At 44.3% G+C, this 17,638-nt stretch overlaps 1 protein-coding gene across 1 annotated transcript in view; it reads right to left on the bottom strand.

The window, feature by feature from the left end:
* Positions 1 to 471: 471 nt before the first annotated feature.
* gli3 (GLI family zinc finger 3) overlaps positions 472 to 17,638 on the bottom strand; it is a 100,958-nt gene continuing 83,791 nt past the window's right edge. The window contains exons 9-15 of the mRNA XM_023263107.3: positions 17,024 to 17,137; positions 15,993 to 16,133; positions 7,985 to 8,134; positions 7,682 to 7,846; positions 7,305 to 7,595; positions 5,798 to 6,191; positions 472 to 4,630 (exon numbers count right to left, since the gene is read on the bottom strand). Coding sequence (XP_023118875.1) covers positions 2,250 to 4,630; positions 5,798 to 6,191; positions 7,305 to 7,595; positions 7,682 to 7,846; positions 7,985 to 8,134; positions 15,993 to 16,133; positions 17,024 to 17,137 — 3,636 coding nt within the window. The 3' untranslated portion in view covers positions 472 to 2,249. The remainder of the gene's footprint in view (positions 4,631 to 5,797; positions 6,192 to 7,304; positions 7,596 to 7,681; positions 7,847 to 7,984; positions 8,135 to 15,992; positions 16,134 to 17,023; positions 17,138 to 17,638) is intronic.

The following is a 17,638-nucleotide window of genomic DNA, read 5'->3' as shown; positions in this document are numbered from 1 at the left end:
TTAGTGTGAATATGTAGCCAAACAAGTAATTTATAAGTGCTATAAAATTCATGAGGATGAAATTCAAACACTGCATTGCTCCAGCCTTACAATGCAATTCCTAGTAATGGTCAGAAGAGGGCATCAGAAGCTCTAGCTATTCCCCATGAATGAACTTGCTCATCTTGGAACTTTATTTTTAATAAGCAATCTACCCAAACAATAGTCTAAAGTAGTGTCAGACCACATACTTTACTCCCTGTTGGTGTTGGAGGTTTTTTGTGTGTGTTTTAAAGTTGCTTTGGATGTGGTTTGACAAAGTAATGAGTTTGATTTATCGTGATTTAGGTTGGATCTATGCAGAATTACACAAGTAATTGATCCTTTTATTTTCTGTCTTGGGTTTGCGTCTTCATAAAAACAAATTTTTAACTCGAGCCAATATTTTCCACCTATCAGAACTGTCATATAAAGAAGAAAAGAGATTTAAAATGTAATTTCCATTTTTATTAAAACCATACAAACATTTGTAGTCAGTTATAAAAGAGCAAAGCGGCTCTTCTGGCAGAGGGGCAGCGCTGGGCACTTGAAGCTCCGCTCTGAGCCAGATCTGCCTGGCCTCTACCCAGGGCCTGGGAATCCCTGCTTTCAAAGTCAGCTCTTTATTGGTCCCAGGATACTTTCCCCCATTTCCTCTGCTAAACCTACAGAAAGAGTAATGTATTTACATAATATATATAAAAGCACAATAAATGTGAAAACTTAAAAAAAACAAAACAAAATCAAAGAAAAGTAGAATGCATTTCGCAAATCTTAACTTTTCTGATATTCAGACTTTTCTTATATAAATGTTCTGTCATTTTATCTTCTTTGTCAGGTCTCACAAGACACTTTACATGTTTAATTTTTATTTTTTCATAATTCACAATGGAAGATTGGCAGTGATCTCTCTCTTTACCGACAGGGATAAGGCACATACCTCTGTAATTTCCTTCTTTTAAAGGAAATGATTTCTACTTCTTTGAAGAAAGAAAAAAAAACACCATCAATGCACAGCTACAAAAAAGACAAAAGTACCAAAGAACAATAAAACAGTTTGTACCTCATTGCTGTGACGCTGAATAAAAGGTAAACTACTCAATATTCTGTGTGCAGTCACATAAGACTGCAAGGCAATACTAACACTGTTGACAAAGTCACTGCAATACTTGATGGCAGTACACATTCTGAATTTAAGAGCTTTGGAGAAAACAATACGGATGATTTCCTATAAAAACAAAACACGTCACTTTACAGCACTTATTGTGTGCTGCGGACCATTGATGCTCATTAAGACAGTTTAAAACCATAAAAGTACTCATATGAATTTGTGTAAGCATACATAAAGCACCAAATCAAGGAGAGAATGTCCATTTACACATCAGCTCCGAACAACCGTGCAATCCAACATCGAAAATCAGATCACAAACAGAATATGAAAACACTGTTATATACACTTGTGAGTACCTTACCAGACTAACTAAATCAAGCCATTTAGATATCAAGTAGACGACAATCTACGGTGCCTTGAAAACTTGGATGTGTTGCCCATATTTTTTTTTGGACTCGATACCATCTTGACAAAAACACCACTTGGTAAAACTTGGTAGAAGCACGGAAACATCTACAGCTTCACAAAAGTAACTTACAAAACAAAATGACAACAAATGTAAATATACCACTTATTAAAACCTATGATATATAAAGCTGTCATCAGGGTCAGTTAAGTTTATGACCCATGTCTCACCTGCTATTACGAGAATGGATTTAGCGGCTTTGTACCTGTAGAGATTAGAACGATTGATACTTGGCACATGGGCTAGTCTATGTACTTATATAGACAGCGTTCAATGTTTAGCTTGAGTACATGCATTTTTACCAACAGGGTGTACGGCAAAAACAGTGACAATACACAGAATACTGATTCAAGGATGTGAGCTTTTGCTCACCATCACATGGTTATACAAAGAGAAGGGCTTCCAAAAATAGCCTTCATTCCAGAAAAGGAATATAACTATTTATCTATACATAATTTTGACACATCCCATTTATGTGTGGGATGACATTTTTACAAAATAAAAGGGTTTGGCAACTGCTGTTTCAGAACACTTTTAAGTACATAATAAAGTTCTCATAATTGCCACTTTTATCTAAATCTTCACATACACCAGAGTTTTTCTCTTTCTTTTTCCATTTTTCCTAAGGGAGGAGAAAGCAGAGAGAGAGAGCAGCTACTGCATGATAGCCAGGAACTTGCTCTCCTCAGCAAGGGTGGTGAGGAGAGAGCTCATGTCTCCAATAGCCATGTTGTTTAGCCCAGGGGCCACGCTGTGGAAGGTAGCGGATGCTCGAGGGGTGGTGAGGCGGGAGGACGTCCTGGACAGACCCTGGAAGATGGAGGGACTCAACACCCCTGAGACCAGACTACCCTGGTCGTAGCCATCCTCCAACATGGCTCCAAAATCCAGACTTACCCCTTCATCTAATACACCAGGTACATTGCCATCCACTGTGCTGGTCACCTGGTCAGCACCAGGGGAGAGAAGGGCAACTGAGTTTCCACTGCCGCCACCTTGTCCCTCAGTCTCCGCAATGGAGTCCAGCAAGCACTGGTCCTCCAGAACAGGGAATGAGGAGGCCTTGCGATCTGCTGGTTCATAAGAGAGGCAGTCACCAAAGGCCTGCTCTAAGTATCCATGGTCCTGGGTCTCCAATTTCAGTCCAGAAACCTGATGTGCAAGGGAACAGTGGTCCCCACTCCTCTGCAGTTGTTGCTGCTGGTTGGGGCAAGGTTGGATTTCACTGGAGGTCTCATGATTGAGGTACTGCTGGGTCCTGACCGAGTTCCTGTAACCACTGACTGGAGGGCGAGGGGCATGTGTGAGCCGATTGTGATGCAGAGCAGTGCCCTGGGAGAGGCTTGGGAGGCTGTCCATGGATGCCCTGCTAAGGAGTAGGTTGTTTCCAACCTGGCAAGAGGTGCTGCTGTTGTGGTTCTGCTGGAAGTGACTCTGTTTATGAGGTCCATTGGATGCCTGCTGTTTGAAGCTCTGGGGAAGAGGCCCATCAAGGATCTGTGAGAAGTTCGGCCTGCCAAAGTTGCTTGTCAAGTTGTGACCAGTGCTTTTCATCTCCAAGCAGGAGTTAGGGGTTGTTTCCAGCTTCACTCCAAGGTTAACGCAGCAAGTACTTTGAGACTGATTAGCCTGGGCGCAACTGTTCTGGAAATCGAGGGGAGCCTGTTGCTGAACTACCATGTTTCCAAACCTGCCAAATGGTGCAGATACAGGTCCATGTTCTGTGCTTGGCCACCTTCCACACTGTGAATGGTGGTTTTGTTCCCTCTGAGGAGACCTGTCAGCACTCCCAGAGCTCACTTCATTCCACTGGATGGGGAGCTTACTGGGGCTCTTCCTCTCTGTTATCTGCTGCTGGAGACTGTGGGACCCAGGGAAGGTCATATTAAACCCAGAGGTCTGGATCTGGTCTATCTCCTCCATGGATAGATGGCAGGTGTCCCTTTGGCAAGAAGCTATTTGGTCCTCATTGTGCATGTAGGAGCCACTGTCCAACTGAACCTGGGAGTGGAGATACTGTACCAGGTCATCTGGTAGCATATCCTCATCCCCAAGCAACAAGCCTGCCTCCCCATCATCCTCCATGGCCAGAGCTTCTAAGGCCGCATGTTCTGCAATGCTAGGAGTGTATGGCGAGTGCTGCAGGCCTCTCTGCAGGTTGCCCTCGGAGCGCGTGTAGTTCTGTAGGCTAAAATGGCGAGATTCGGGTGTAGAATGATGAGCCAGAGGTGGAAGAGGATGGAGGTTATTAAGGCTGTTGAAGCGTTGCACGGGGGGAAAATTGCAAGTTTCAGGAGCTTGCGTCCGAACTGGGTCACTGGCCCTCCGGTTCCCGTTCAGTGGTCCCTCACCAGGATAGAGGACCCTCCTCCTGTAACCTGTATGCCCCATATACCCATTGTTGTACCCACTGGTGCCTTCACTGCAGCGTGGTGGCCTGACTAGAGGTGGCAAGCAGTGGTTGCTACCACCCTCATCCATCATGGCCATGCGAGTCTTCAAGCTCATGCGCTCCATGTTGGGTAGAGGTGTGGGAGGTGGGCCGCCAGTAGCTGCTGCATACTTGGCTTTAAGGTGGTAGTGTTGTGCTGGGGTTAAATTGAGCATCCCCCGTGACCCCCCACCTCCTCCAATGCCTACTGGTCCTACACCTCCACAGCCCCCGCCTGAGAGTATCCCTCCACCCCCTCCTCCTGGCCCACCTCCATACTGACTAGCCTCACTGGACCGGCGGGAGGCGTCAGTGGAGATGGGGTCGTAAGAATCGGTGGAGCTAAGGTTGTGGAGGCGGCGGTGGTGGGCGGCTGCCATTGTACCTTCATTCTGGGAAGCCTGGCTGGAGCGTCGACTGGAGAAGCAGGGGGAGATGCCCGAGGAGCGTCGGCTGCTGCTCAGGTAGGCTGAACTGGTGGCGCTACCGCTGCTGTCACGCCGGTCTCGGAGCAAGTTGAGCACTGTTAGCTCTGTGCTGCCCAGCTCAGCATGAGCAGGTGGCTGTGGAGCAGATACCCCCCACTGCCTGCCCAGGCAGGATCCTGTGGAGACACACAGCAAGAGAAAAGGGAGTGAAGAAATTTTGCACACAGTGAACAAGGAAAGAATGTGGTAAAGGAATATAACAGGAGAATGAGAGAGAAGAAGCCAAATAAGTTAAGTGTTAGTGTGGAGAGATCTCTCAAACAGATGTTACCATAGACAACTGGCAGCACTTGGCCATGAAACATGACATTACATGCTATTGTTTCTGATATGATATACAGCTTGATACCATTTTTCAGCGGAACAGTAAATTTTAAGCATTTGTTTTGCCTTAGTCCTTCAGCCAAAATGGGCAAGATAGAATTCAGGATAATTAATTTCTCTGATTTGTTGCGTTGATGTGTAAATTCTGTGAACAGATGCTGCGTAACAGCAAAATACCCACATGAACTCTATCATGAGCTGTTGTGGACTTTTGCACAACATTTTAAGATGAAAAGTTTCCTGTGCTGCCTTGGACCTCAAATTAACCCTGTGAACCACAAGCAGTTTCTAGATATCTTTTGCTCCTGTCACATTTTTACTCGTTGTGGGCTCATTTTTTCACTGCAATATAAAGTCATGCACCTCTATGGAAACAGTAGTGAGGACATAAAATTGTCTTTTGTGCAATATAACAAACATATAGTGCCATAAATATTTAGAACAGAGAAAAATAAAAGTTTAAATTCCTTCACTGTTTCATAAATATATATAAAAATAAAGCTGGAACCAGCATAACCAATATTTTTCAAGTGCTGCCAACTTTTTACTCACGCTGGAAAAAATGGTGGCTCTATTTTCTGTCGTGTGACTTTTGATCACACCTCAGTTACTAATGGTTTTATGGTTGCACCAAGGAGTGCAGAAGTTGTTTTTTTTTTCTCCAGAATCTAATTAAATTAAAACTGTTTGTTTTTTCAAGACAGACATGTAGAACCAAGTGATTTTGTTGAATTAATACGATTTTAAGCTTTGTCTTGATTAACTGGATAAACAACAGTCACACATGATAAGTTCAAAGACTGTGGGAAAGATGAAAATCCAGCGATTGTACTTCTCGGCTCTGATAAATGGTGTCATTTTGACAATTATTTTTTTTAAATAGCATGACTTTCAAACCCAGCAGGGTTTGGGGTTCAGAGGGTTAACGTACACAATGACAACTTAAAGGTAAGCCTTACCCTTCCCCAGGATGCTGGGTACTGCAGAGCCTTTGGGGGGCGGTGTAGGGGACAGTGGCCCCAGCCTGGGCAGCGCTCCGTTCACTTGCTTCAGCCTCTCCATCTTGATGTGCTCCATCCAGCGCAGGGGGCGGCCGATGCTTCGCCTCGCCTGCAGGGTCAGCATGGCCGCAGTCGCTGTGGAGACTGTGGAGTCCATGATGGGGGCTGGCTCACCCTCACACTCCTCCTCTACCTCCTCTTCATTTTCCTCTTTCTCCTCGTCCTCCTCCAGCCCCTCCCCTGGCGAGCGTCCGGCGCTCACAGCAAGCTGGACTCCACTGCTGGGATAGGTGCTGATGAGGGACTGGTCACTGCTGCATGTAGACTGACCGCCAGGGCTTGGCTGAGACGTCTGACAAGACCAAAAGACGAGGGCAAGAGAGAAAAAAAGATCGGGAGAGGAGAGGAAAGAAATAGATGATTATTGAGTTTACTCCAGGTATCACAAGACAGGAAATGCAATGTTGAATGTCACAAACAATGATATAATGTAATGCTTGGAGGGATGCATTCTCTACAGCATCAGACAATGATATTTATTAATGAATCATTTTATTCGTGTGTTCGTAAAATGATCGCATATAATCATAGAAGTTGTGAGAACCAACTTTATTCTTCCAGGGAAAAAAAAGCTGTGTTTGTTAAATACCGCTTAGTAGATTATTGGGGCATGGGTAATGCCTCCTGACCCAACTGGGATACAAAAAAAAAAGCTTCAAAAGGCAAAATCATGTTTTTGGTTGTTTACAGAGAATTGGCAAATAGGATAAAGGTCTCTTGTGTGACCGGCCATGGCCTAATTAGATTGTTTACAGAATTTTAGGAACTGTGCTGCACTGAGGAATAATGAAATCACTTTTTTTGGCATCAAGTGTCAACAGTGTTGGGAGGCTATTCATCCCTGTTTAGTAGTGAATGGATCTGGCTGCACAGTGCAGCCCTGGGAAGTATCCGGCATACTTTCAGCGCCCTTGCAGTTCTGCCCAAAGGCATGGGCACTCGTCATAGAAATGCATCGTCTTCAGGAAATATCAAAGTGCAGTGCAATGAGATGAGAAGAAGACTCTTTTCATGTATGTGAGGGATGAGAGAAACCTGCAATGAGAACAAATCTGGCACGTTTGGGGTGAAAAAGTCAAGCAGTTGTGATCGGATGATAAAAAGTCGAGCTGATCGAGACAGGAAAGATGAGAGGAATATTTTACAAATGCAATGTGAAGGGATACCCATCTCACCTGATTACCCACTGTCCTTAGAAAGGGAAGGAGAGAAATGCCGAAGCATTGGATAGAGGAAAACATGTACTCATTAGAAGATGTTAAATAGTGAGGTGTTAAATAAGCATGCCCTCAGTTCAATGCATTCAAATTACTTTGTTAAAGTAAAGGTAAAACTAGCAAGAAGCATTAGAAAAGTTAAAATAAGTGTCAGCAGAACGGATATAAAACCTGAAATAAAGTCTTACCATGGGCTTCTCTGTCTTGATAGACTTGACCTGCAGACATTCATCCTGTTTTGAGGTAGCATGGTTGTACTCCCTTTGGTCCGTATACCCACCCAGGGGCAGCTGCCCTGGCGACCGGCCCTGGCTGTTGCCCCCAGGCTCCCGGGGTTGGGGCGGAGGGCGTGGGTAATCTCCACGCTGCTTCTTGGTGACGTGTGCCTCCGGCCCGTGTACCGTCTTGACATGCTTGCGTAAGGAGCTGGGATCTGTGTAGCGTTTGGTGCAGCCTGGGATTTTACACACATAGGGTTTCTGAAAGAGAGGAGGGAGACGGTAAAACATCGTGGTAAAACATTCGATGACCGAATTTGACAATCTGAAAGCATCTTTGTCTGTACCTCATTCGAGTGAGTGCGATTTTGATGTTTCGCTCGGTCTGACGCATTGGAAAAAGCCTTGTTGCAGCCCTCATGTTCGCACACATAAGGTTTCTCTCCAGTATGGGAACGTAAGTGAGTCTTAAGGTTTTCCAGGCGGGAGTAGGCCTTGGTGCAGCCTTCAAACTGAGGAAAGGAAAGAAAATAACAAAAACATCACTCAGATGTTCTACAAATTCAAACTCATAAGTTTGTGTTAGCATGCAAAACAGATTTTCATCCCCAAATAAATGCAGTCAATGGAACAAATGTGTGCATCCTTACTGTGCACTTGTGTGGTTTCTCCCCAGTATGCCTGCGCATGTGGACCACCAGCATGTACTGTGCCTTGAAGGGCTTCTGCTCTCGAGAGCATTCTTCCCACCGACACACAAATTCCTTCTTCTCCCCGTGGATGTGGTCATTGTTGATGTGCTGGAAAAGAAGATGAGAGAATTGAAACCAAGCTGCTTTATTATACGCTCTCGCTGGGCCTGTACACGAGAAGGAAGTGAGAACTAAGCACAGTGTCATTTTGCATTGAGCTGATTTATTGTTGGGCTTCAGGAAATGTTTGCTCTGCAGTATAAGAGGTAAATATAACATTTACTCTGCTGTTTTCCATTTCTTTTCATTTCATGCGGTACTTTTTCCTTATAATTTCTTCCATCTCATCCCTCAGAACTTTTTCCTTCCTTCCTCTCCAGCCCTTTTCTTTCTCTCCCTGTTGAAATCTGCACAAAAGCAGGCAAAAAAAAAGGCAGACTTGTGAGTCTCAGTGTCCGATCGGAACAGGATTTTCAAATAAAACCCTGTCACTTCGCATCACATTGGGCCCTCGCCCCTCTATGACAAGTGCTGACAGTTGTGCTGCCGTGGCAACTTCCAATCTGAGGCTTAGGAAGAAGGGGAGTCGGGAGGGAGGTGAGGAGATAGGGCGAGAAAACATCTGAAGTTCAGTCAAGGCTTCAGAAATGCAAGGGCTTTACAACTCCAGCCAAGCATTATATCTGCGAGCACCACCTTTCTCTCCTCCTTTTCCTCCATCTTTTCTCACTGTCTTGTAAAACGGGCTAAGTGGTGGATGCTACAGTGGAATGAAAGAGGTGAGGAAGGGGGGAGAGAAAAAAAAACATGCAGACATAGACCCTCTGGGGATGAAGTCAACATCTGGCTCTCTTTCAGAGACAACAGTGTGTGGTGGCCTCTGAAGTGCCTTTTCTGAGAGCAATTTAAACCCAGGGAGACAGACAATATCCTGACCCAAAGAAACCAGTATTATTACATTCCTGAGCAGAAGAAAAGACTCTTTTTTTTTGTACCTTGGGGGTGAATGAAGGGGGACAGAGGGAGAAAGGGAGATAAATACAGACTTGACTTTGCTTGTAAATGTTTGGGGAATCAATGCTTTGTGCCAGCACCTATTCACGAGACTGTCGAGCTATAAAACCAAAGCGAATAAAGCATCCTGGGTCAGTTCCCCTCCAGGCATGACAACCCTCTGACATTGTCATCTTTGTACCTTCTTTCTGTCCACTATGCACAACCATGACACCCAGCAGAAACCACCCTGCGTTTAATCTTTCCTCAAGACACTTTGACCCCAGCTCTCCAAAGCAGGAGTATCGACAAATGAATCAGCACAGAAACAGCGGAGTGCAAAAGGAAAAGCAATGAGCAAAATGGACACTAATATATCAGCAAATAACCTCCATTATTCTCACTTGACATTTTTTTAATTTTAAAGTGACAAAACAAGACTAATTCAAGGGGAAAATGATTGGGGAACTGGACGGCCGTACACGTTGGTGAAGTTTCCCCCTTAAGATTGATCTCCTCCCCACCTTGTTCGGAGCTTCAGAAAAACCTGACTCGTCTTTCTCTTTTTCTTCCTCTCTGTGAGGGAATCCCTGTGGCAAGCGATCGGTCTGTTGTGACCAGCGTTCAATATCCCCTGGCGGAGAGCGATGGGAGCGAGCGCCGAGGTGTTGGATCACGCCGGCCGGCCAGCACGACGCAACTCACACACACACAGATGGATGCACGCTCGCACTCTGTTTGTACAAATGAAGGAGGTCGTTGACGGGTGTGATGCATGAGGCTCTGAGCTGACAGAGAGGGGGACAGACAGCACAGAGGGGGGAAGAGGGGGGCCGCCGAGAAACCTAATGGCATGATCTAATGGCAATTCTTATTGAATCAATAATCTCCATGCTGAGCAGACAGGTCCCGTTGGCCGGCTAAATCGACAAACAGGTGCTGATAGCGGCGGCGCGGCAGGTTATTCATCTTCCCCCTGCCAGCTTATCGGCCAACAACTGTAAAAACGCCACCAAGATGGATTTAGGAGGGAGTCGCACGACAGGGAACGCAAGGGACACGGACACAGGGGACACTGCAGCCGTCTGTGACGTATGAGGGGTGAACACACATACATGCACACAGGTGCAGCCGCCGTCTTCTCTTTTCCTGCCAAAAAACAACCACAAACAGGACTAAAACGCACGTAATTTCACACTCAGATTGGTGATTTTGTGTCTTCAAGAAAATAAAAGGTGCTGATTTTGAATTAGTTTCCTCCCTCTTTGCCAAACCCTCGCATCTCAACATGCATTACTGTAGATTCATTCTTTCTGCTACTTTCCCAGCATTTGCCCACTCCAGTATCCATCTCCATGTCTCCTTATCAAACCCTCTCTGGGACATAGGCTTCATGCATTAGAATGCAAGCGTGCATGAAAAGAGGGCCTGTTTACAAGGCAATTTCACTAAGCTGTGGGACCCGCAACACCGTTTAGCTTTATCAAACACTGCCTAATAAATCATATGCTCTTTTGTGATGTCAGTTGCTGAAGTGCTTTGTGTAAAGAGAGGGGGGGGGGGCGAAGAGAGCATGAAAAAGGAAAAAAAACGGGGGGAGAAAAAGGGAGGGAGGAGAAAAATGGGGAAGTGAGACTGAGGGAGTGAAGAGGGAGGATGAGAGTAAGTGAGTGAACGAGCAGGGGGCAGGGAGCTAGAATTGGCATGTGTAATTCAGCGCAGTCTTTTCATCTTAGAGTAAGATACTCTAGACAGATAAGGGGCCTAATCCTTCTCCTGATCAAAAAAAATCTGCATTTTACCAATTAAAGGCCTGTGCCAGTAGCCAGAAGGGGGGGCTGCCTTCAGATTGCGCCTGCGTTTATCTCCCTTTAACACCGGGGAGGCGAACGGCAGCCGCTTTAACACGGCAGCACATAGGGAAAGCCAGCTCCCCCATCAAGGACATCACAGCGCCACCTATGTAGATGACCTGGAACAGAATGGGAAACTCTGGAGGGTGGAAAAGGCCTGATGAGCTGAGGGAACACACACACAGACCACCAACGCCCTCATAAACAGGCTAGCACATCTTCCAAGACGTCAAATAACGAGAAAAGATCTGAATTCTCAATGTTCGCATTTCTTGAAAGTTATCATGAAGCAACAGAGGCTTTTATCCAAAGCGATGTACATCTGAGAGTAGATACAACACAAGCAAGGATGTAATCAGGAGAAAACGACCTGGATAACAGCCATAGAACAAGTTCAAGTGTGATAATAAGACCTTGGTTCCTACAGGCAGTGCGGACGAATATGAATTTTTTTTTTTTTTTTTTTGCAGTCTGTCGAGTGCAAAGGTGTTCAGTGAAGAGCTGGGTTTTTAGTCTTTCCTTAAAGACTGAGAGGGACTCTGCAGATCGAACAGAGTTTGGGAACTCATTCCAAGAGTCTAGCTATTGACCGGCCCTGTTGTGGTGGTTGTATCAGGCGCCTTTTGTTGGAGGAGGGAGTGTAGACCTGAATGAGAGAGTTAAATAAACTTTAATCCTCTGAACACCAAACCCTGGCAGCAGAGCTGAAAGGCACATTGTCAAAATTACACCATTTTTCAGCGCTGGAAACTGTAAAAACTGCCACTTTCAACCTACTATAGACTATGTCCGTGATATGCCGTTTTGAGCCGAAAACGTAACCAAATCTCAGAGAAAGAAAAAAATGACTTGTTCTACATATCTTATTTAAATTTTTGCTAAAAATAAAGCACATTCTGTAAATAAAAAGCACAAAATGTTGACTGAATAACCTGCGACCAACACAAACACTGCAGGTCTATTCGGCTGAACTGCAGGCTGTGTATACTCAGAGTGGTTAGAAGACAAGCAATGGAAATAAATTAATAATGTAAGTAATACAACAACGTGGGCATTTGGGAAAATGTTGCACATGTTGATTCCTTTTTTTTTTTTAAATTGTAAAATAAATAATCAAAGAAATGCAACTTTTTTCATGCTTTATGGCATTAGAACTTTGAAATACTGCACAAAAGACTTTTTTATTGTTTTCTCTGGTTCTAGCCACAGTTCTGTTGATTCCCATGAAGTGCAGGACTTTATACTAGAGAAGAAAAACACACATGCAGTGAGGAAGAATTTGACTGAAGCAAAAAATAAAAGGGAGATGAAGAGTAAGAAATTATCATCGAACAATTCAACACAAAGAAAACTGTTCTTCATATCTGACTACCTCTAATGTCTCTACTATTATTTAGTCATTCATATGCAATGACTCTCTTCCTAAAACGTCATTGAAACATGGAGAACGACATGGCTTACTGCACATTTTCATAGCATAACAGCAGAATCAGTAATAGATCAATGAGAAAATAATAAAAGATTGTTGAGGAAGGCCATATTAGGGAATTATGGGAGTGTGGGGTTGGCATCTCTGGCGACAAAACCAGAGTGAAAAAAGCCTACTTCAAGAGAGACATTAAAGGAGCCACCAGGCCTTATCTTTAAAAGTACTCCCTCCGAGGGGAAAGAGGGGAGGGAGAGAAAATGAAAGGGAAAATGAGAGAGGGAGAGGTTTACGCTGGGAAAAAAACAAAAACGGGGAAGCAAAAGAATGTGGAGCCGAGCGGAGAGGGAGATGGAGAGGTATAGAGAGTTGAAATGTAATAAATGAAATAAATACAGCAAACTAAAATTGACACCCGCCTCGCTTTTGCTGACTGGGTAGGCCAGATAAGTGAGCCAAATTGCACAGATCTGATGTTTATCTTATCGGCTGCACCGAGAGCGCTTAAACGCAGATGATAAAGGAAACGCCGTGGCATGTCATGGTGAGAGCATGCTTGAGAGTGTAAAAATATGCATCAAGAGCGCGGCAGGAGTGCTTTTGAACAAGGTGGAAAGCGATGAGGGTGGTGTGAAGGCTTAATTCTAAAATTAGGCCAACCACAAAGAAAAAGGGGGATATTTGAATCCGTGCAGGCGTTACTTTTAATACTTCAAAAAGCCGTTTAATTCGTGACACAGACTGTCAACACATTTTTTTTTTTTTTTTTTTTTACAAACTGCTGAATGCATGTATAAACTTTGTGCAAAAGCTAGAAAAAACACAAACCAAAAGGGGTATTTTTTTTCTCGTCGTGTTTTTTTTTCTTCCCCCCCCAGAGCCATTTCAGAAGACAAGTACAGGGGGAAGGGACGCTCCATTGTTTGGTTATATGGAAATCCCCCCCTCCACACAAACCCCCACCCCAAAACCCCTCCCAGTGTGTGAGGAGAGCCACTGTGGTCCAAATACTGTACTTATCCTATTACTGAGGGGGGTGGGGGTGCAGGGGAGATAAGAGCATTTTCTCGTCCGCTCTGCTGAATTAGAGGGCAGGGATTCTGTAGGCGAAGACTTTTATTGGCATCTCTCCGCATATCTGCATGTGCATAGAAAATGAGAAATAAAATATCAGAAAGTCAAATGCCAGAAAAAGAAAGGGGGAGGAAAAAAACAATTCCAAGATGGGAAAAAGCGGGAAAAACTAATAAGGATTTTTGTCGGTGTGAGTGTCTACACGGCAATCTGATGACAGCTCGGCAAGGTTAGGTTGAGGAGTGTATGTGGAGGAATGAGAGGCGACTGCTTTGTTTGGATGGCCACCTGGTGTGACGATACAGTAGGGGGAGCAAAGATTTTTTTTTCCCCCTCTATTAAGAAGCCATCCTCTTCCCTTTCCTCTCCCACCACCTGAAACAGGGGCAAGAAGTTGTCAAGATCCTCAACCTTTGAGCTGAGCCCTTCAAACACGGGAGGCAGCCCATTCCGTGCTGAGGATATCAATTATAGATAGGGGTTACCACCGCAGCTGAGGATTGCCATGTCAAGACGGCAAATAGACAGCTGTGAAGAGCCGAGGATCTTTCTATCAGACGTGCGTGCACATGTGGGTGTGCACGCTTCGCCGTCGCCCGTGTTGGTGTAATTTCATCACTCCCACCAACTTCCCTCTCTGACGGGTTCACGGGCCCGAGCGGCAGAGCTAATAGTGTCGGGGGGGTGACACAGCCGTAATGTGGTTAATATTTAGCTCTACGGTGAACCCTCGGGCCACGAGACGATGAGAGCCGTCCATCTGCCGGGTTGTGTGAGAGTTCTGATAACAGCCAGGAGGGGGTCCGGTCCAGTGTAGCGCACAAAGCTCACATCTGGAAGGCTTAACCCACCCAAATCAGTTAGCGGCATTCAGCTGCGAGATGTGCTCCGCAGCTTTTGAGCCCCATTACCATCGTCCCTGGATCCAATCAGGCATCCGACAGCAGCGGTATCAGTCTGCAGCCTGCAGCTCGGACTCCGCTGCCGGCTGCAGAGGTTGTGGCCTGATAGGAAGCATTGTCCAGAGCAGAGCGGCTTCTGTTGATGCTGCTGGAAGCTGCTGAGCTTGATGGGAGAGAACGGGGAAAACTCGCACAAACACAGTGTAGTTTTGGTTGAGTGTTTTCTGAGCTGAACCTTACAGCGAGACACATCCTGTTGAGTCTTATTGTTTACCTACAAGACAAGCTGGGGTCAAAGCTGAACCTTTCTCTGCAACAGAATCGCAGCGTAGGAGTGAAATCCAAACCATTTGCTAAACAGCAGCGAGCAAGAGCTCAATTCAATTTCGAAACTGACTAAACTACTGAGAAGAAACATTTAGTGACACTTCAGAACAGGATTCCTGGATACTAAGGTGCGGAAAGGGTTGAGGGCAATTTCACATGGACAATCGAATGCTCTCTGATGGAACTGGACTTTCAACATCTAGAAGCTGTGGAGAAACACAACCATTCATTTAGTTGATCTGTGCATCTGACGGGTACAAATTCTGTCTATTTTAGCTCACTTTCTTTAGCTGCTTCTGTAAATGTTTCATCGTGTTCACCTCAAACTGTGTCTGTGTGCCATTTGGTGTTGACCAATGTAGAGTACAGCAGGTTTTTATGGACTTTTTGTGTTGAAATCAGCTGCCTGATAAAACAAAATTAAGTGATAATAGTAAGTGAAAGATTATGTCACATTTAAATTATGTTCAAATTGTGACCTCACACACGATTAATGTTGCTTGTAGATTTAAATATGACCCATTTGTGCACATTACTGCACTCACCACAGTATTGTACTTAACTACATTTTTGAGGTACTTGTACTTTACATGAGTATTTCATTTTATGCAACTTTCTACTTGACTCCACATCATTCCAGAGAGGAATATTGGTCTTTCTACTCCACTGAATTTATCTGTCAGCTTTAGTTTCTTTTAAGATCAAGATTTTACACAGTGGACACAATAACAAGCTTTTAAACCACAACATATTCATTAAAACAGTGGTTTCCAACATTTCTGGCTTCATCAAATAATGATTTTTCCCATGAAACTTCTAATGTGGTTTCATTTCAGCAAAGGTTTAAACGCAATGCAACATTTCACCCAAAAAAAGAAAGAAAAGAAAAAAGCAAGATGAGATAAAAAGTCCAAAACAGATTTGCATATCAGAGGTTTGTTTTTTCCGTCTTTCCTCAGATTTATCTGCTGTCCCTGTATATAAAACTGTATATAAAATAGTTTAAAGTAGTTCCATCTGCAGCAGCTTCTGCACTGCAACCTAAAAGCAACACATAAATTGCAGGACTATTTGGTTGAACTGCAGGCTGTGCATACACAGAGACAAACAATACAAACAAATTAATAAGATTAGCAGCAAAATGGTTATAGCATGTAACATCACACTTTATCAGTATTGGTAACACCTGTGGGCACTTGGAAAAATGTTGGGACCAAACCTGTACTTTTATTTTAATACTTTACCTACATTTTGCAGCTGATACTAAGTAGATTTTTTCTATCAGAACGTTTACTTGTAATGGAGCATTTTTCCATTGCTGTATGGGTACTTTCATACAACATAAAGGATGTGAATACTTCTTTTTTTTGTTTGTGCTGCGGAGTACTCACTTGCACTAGCTGCTCCTGGGTGTCAAACTCGCGGCAGCAGTTCTCCCAGTGGCAGTTCGTCTCATAAACCACCTCCGGCTCCTGTTTGCTCTCATCCTTGTCCCCTTCCTCCTTCACCAGAGTCATCCCATCAGGATGGTCCTGCATAGCGACGGCAAAAGAGAAGTTCCAGCACAACCACCAACACACACCGAGCACAGCGTGAAACTAAAATGTCACTTAATACCAGCATCCATGTGTGAAAGCAAAAAGAACTGCTTCCCCCTTTCCCCAACATCGGCCCAGGTCATAAAAGCCATTTTTCACATGAAAGGGAAATTATTGGTTACAGGTCTCGGCCGCAGCGCCCCCGTGAATCTGGCCCTGTCTGGGCTTGGAAAAGTGTGCAGAGCGGAAATGTAGCACTGAAAGCTCCTCTCTGTATTTGGGGGTTGTTATACGACAGGACTGGGGCGAGTATTTGAGGAATCTAACCCCCTCTTCCTGCTGTAGGTTGCTCTATTAGCCCAGACATATTTCACTGTCACACTTTTAGATGGCTGAGGGAGCTGGTGTGGGCGAATACATGCGAGCTTCCACTGTACACCTCAGATATCGACTCTAATAAAGGTTTTTCCTGCAGATGCAAACACTCACTGTTATCACACTTCTCTTTCATTTTTCCAGCCACTTAAAAATTTTGATTAAACAAAGGCAATTTCCTTCCAGTGTCCCGAAGATCAATGGAGTGTTTCGGGAACAGAAACTGATAAATTCAAGGTGGGAAACTAACGCTGACAAACAGCTAAATGCAGGTAAATAAATAGGCACTGCGGCTGGTAAGCTTGTCTTTTGTTGCAGCCGATGTTGGCAGGTGACCAGCAGTTATATGGGCTTCTTATTCTAGTGGAAAAAAATCTAAAAATAAACATGAATTCTGGGATTCACCAACCAGTGTGCAGTGTGCATTTCTGGCAGGAAGCTAAAGGAAGCCTGTGGAGTTAATCACTGATGATAAATTTCGATATTTTCAAACAATAGACTATCCCCACCTGAACACTCACGGCACCAGGGCTCGGCAACTCTTCCTCCGGTTTCATTTTGGAGCGTTTGTGGTGCATTGGGTCTCCTGTGCTGCTCACAGCGGATTCACTCGTCGGTTTGGTCTGCGGAAAGAGAAAATATTTGAGCGTTTTCATCATATGGAGCCTCGAATGGCAGCGGTGTTGACTATATAGACAATTAAATTTCCTGTTATTCTTGTTTTATCCTTCATAGTGTTATTAAAAATGCATATGTTGCTTATAAGTCAATCAATCATTTACTTAATCAACCAGAAAAAAAAAAACAACCGTGGTTGAACCATAATGACTCCTGCATCCGAGACAAGAGCTTTAACCGAGGGAATGAAAAACTATGTAATTCAGTGTATCACATTAGCTGCCCTAATCATTGCAATTAAAACAAACTCATGAACCAATTCAACCAATGGATGACCTGATTTTGGCCCTGGCTTAAATATGCCCTCGGGGGAGTTTTTGTTACATACCGAGCTTGCTAAAGTAAAAAGGAGTTTTTGAACTTCAGCAGATGCATTTTGTTGGTTTCCTGAAAATATTTCCAACACTTTTTTACCAGGACACATTAGCCCTCATCTTTGATATTCT

This window comes from Amphiprion ocellaris, chromosome 22, assembly GCF_022539595.1.
Source record: "Amphiprion ocellaris isolate individual 3 ecotype Okinawa chromosome 22, ASM2253959v1, whole genome shotgun sequence".
Classification (NCBI taxonomy): domain Eukaryota; kingdom Metazoa; phylum Chordata; class Actinopteri; family Pomacentridae; genus Amphiprion; species Amphiprion ocellaris.
The sequence above is the reverse complement of the archived record's forward strand: the minus strand, read 5'-3'. Positions and strand labels throughout refer to the sequence as shown.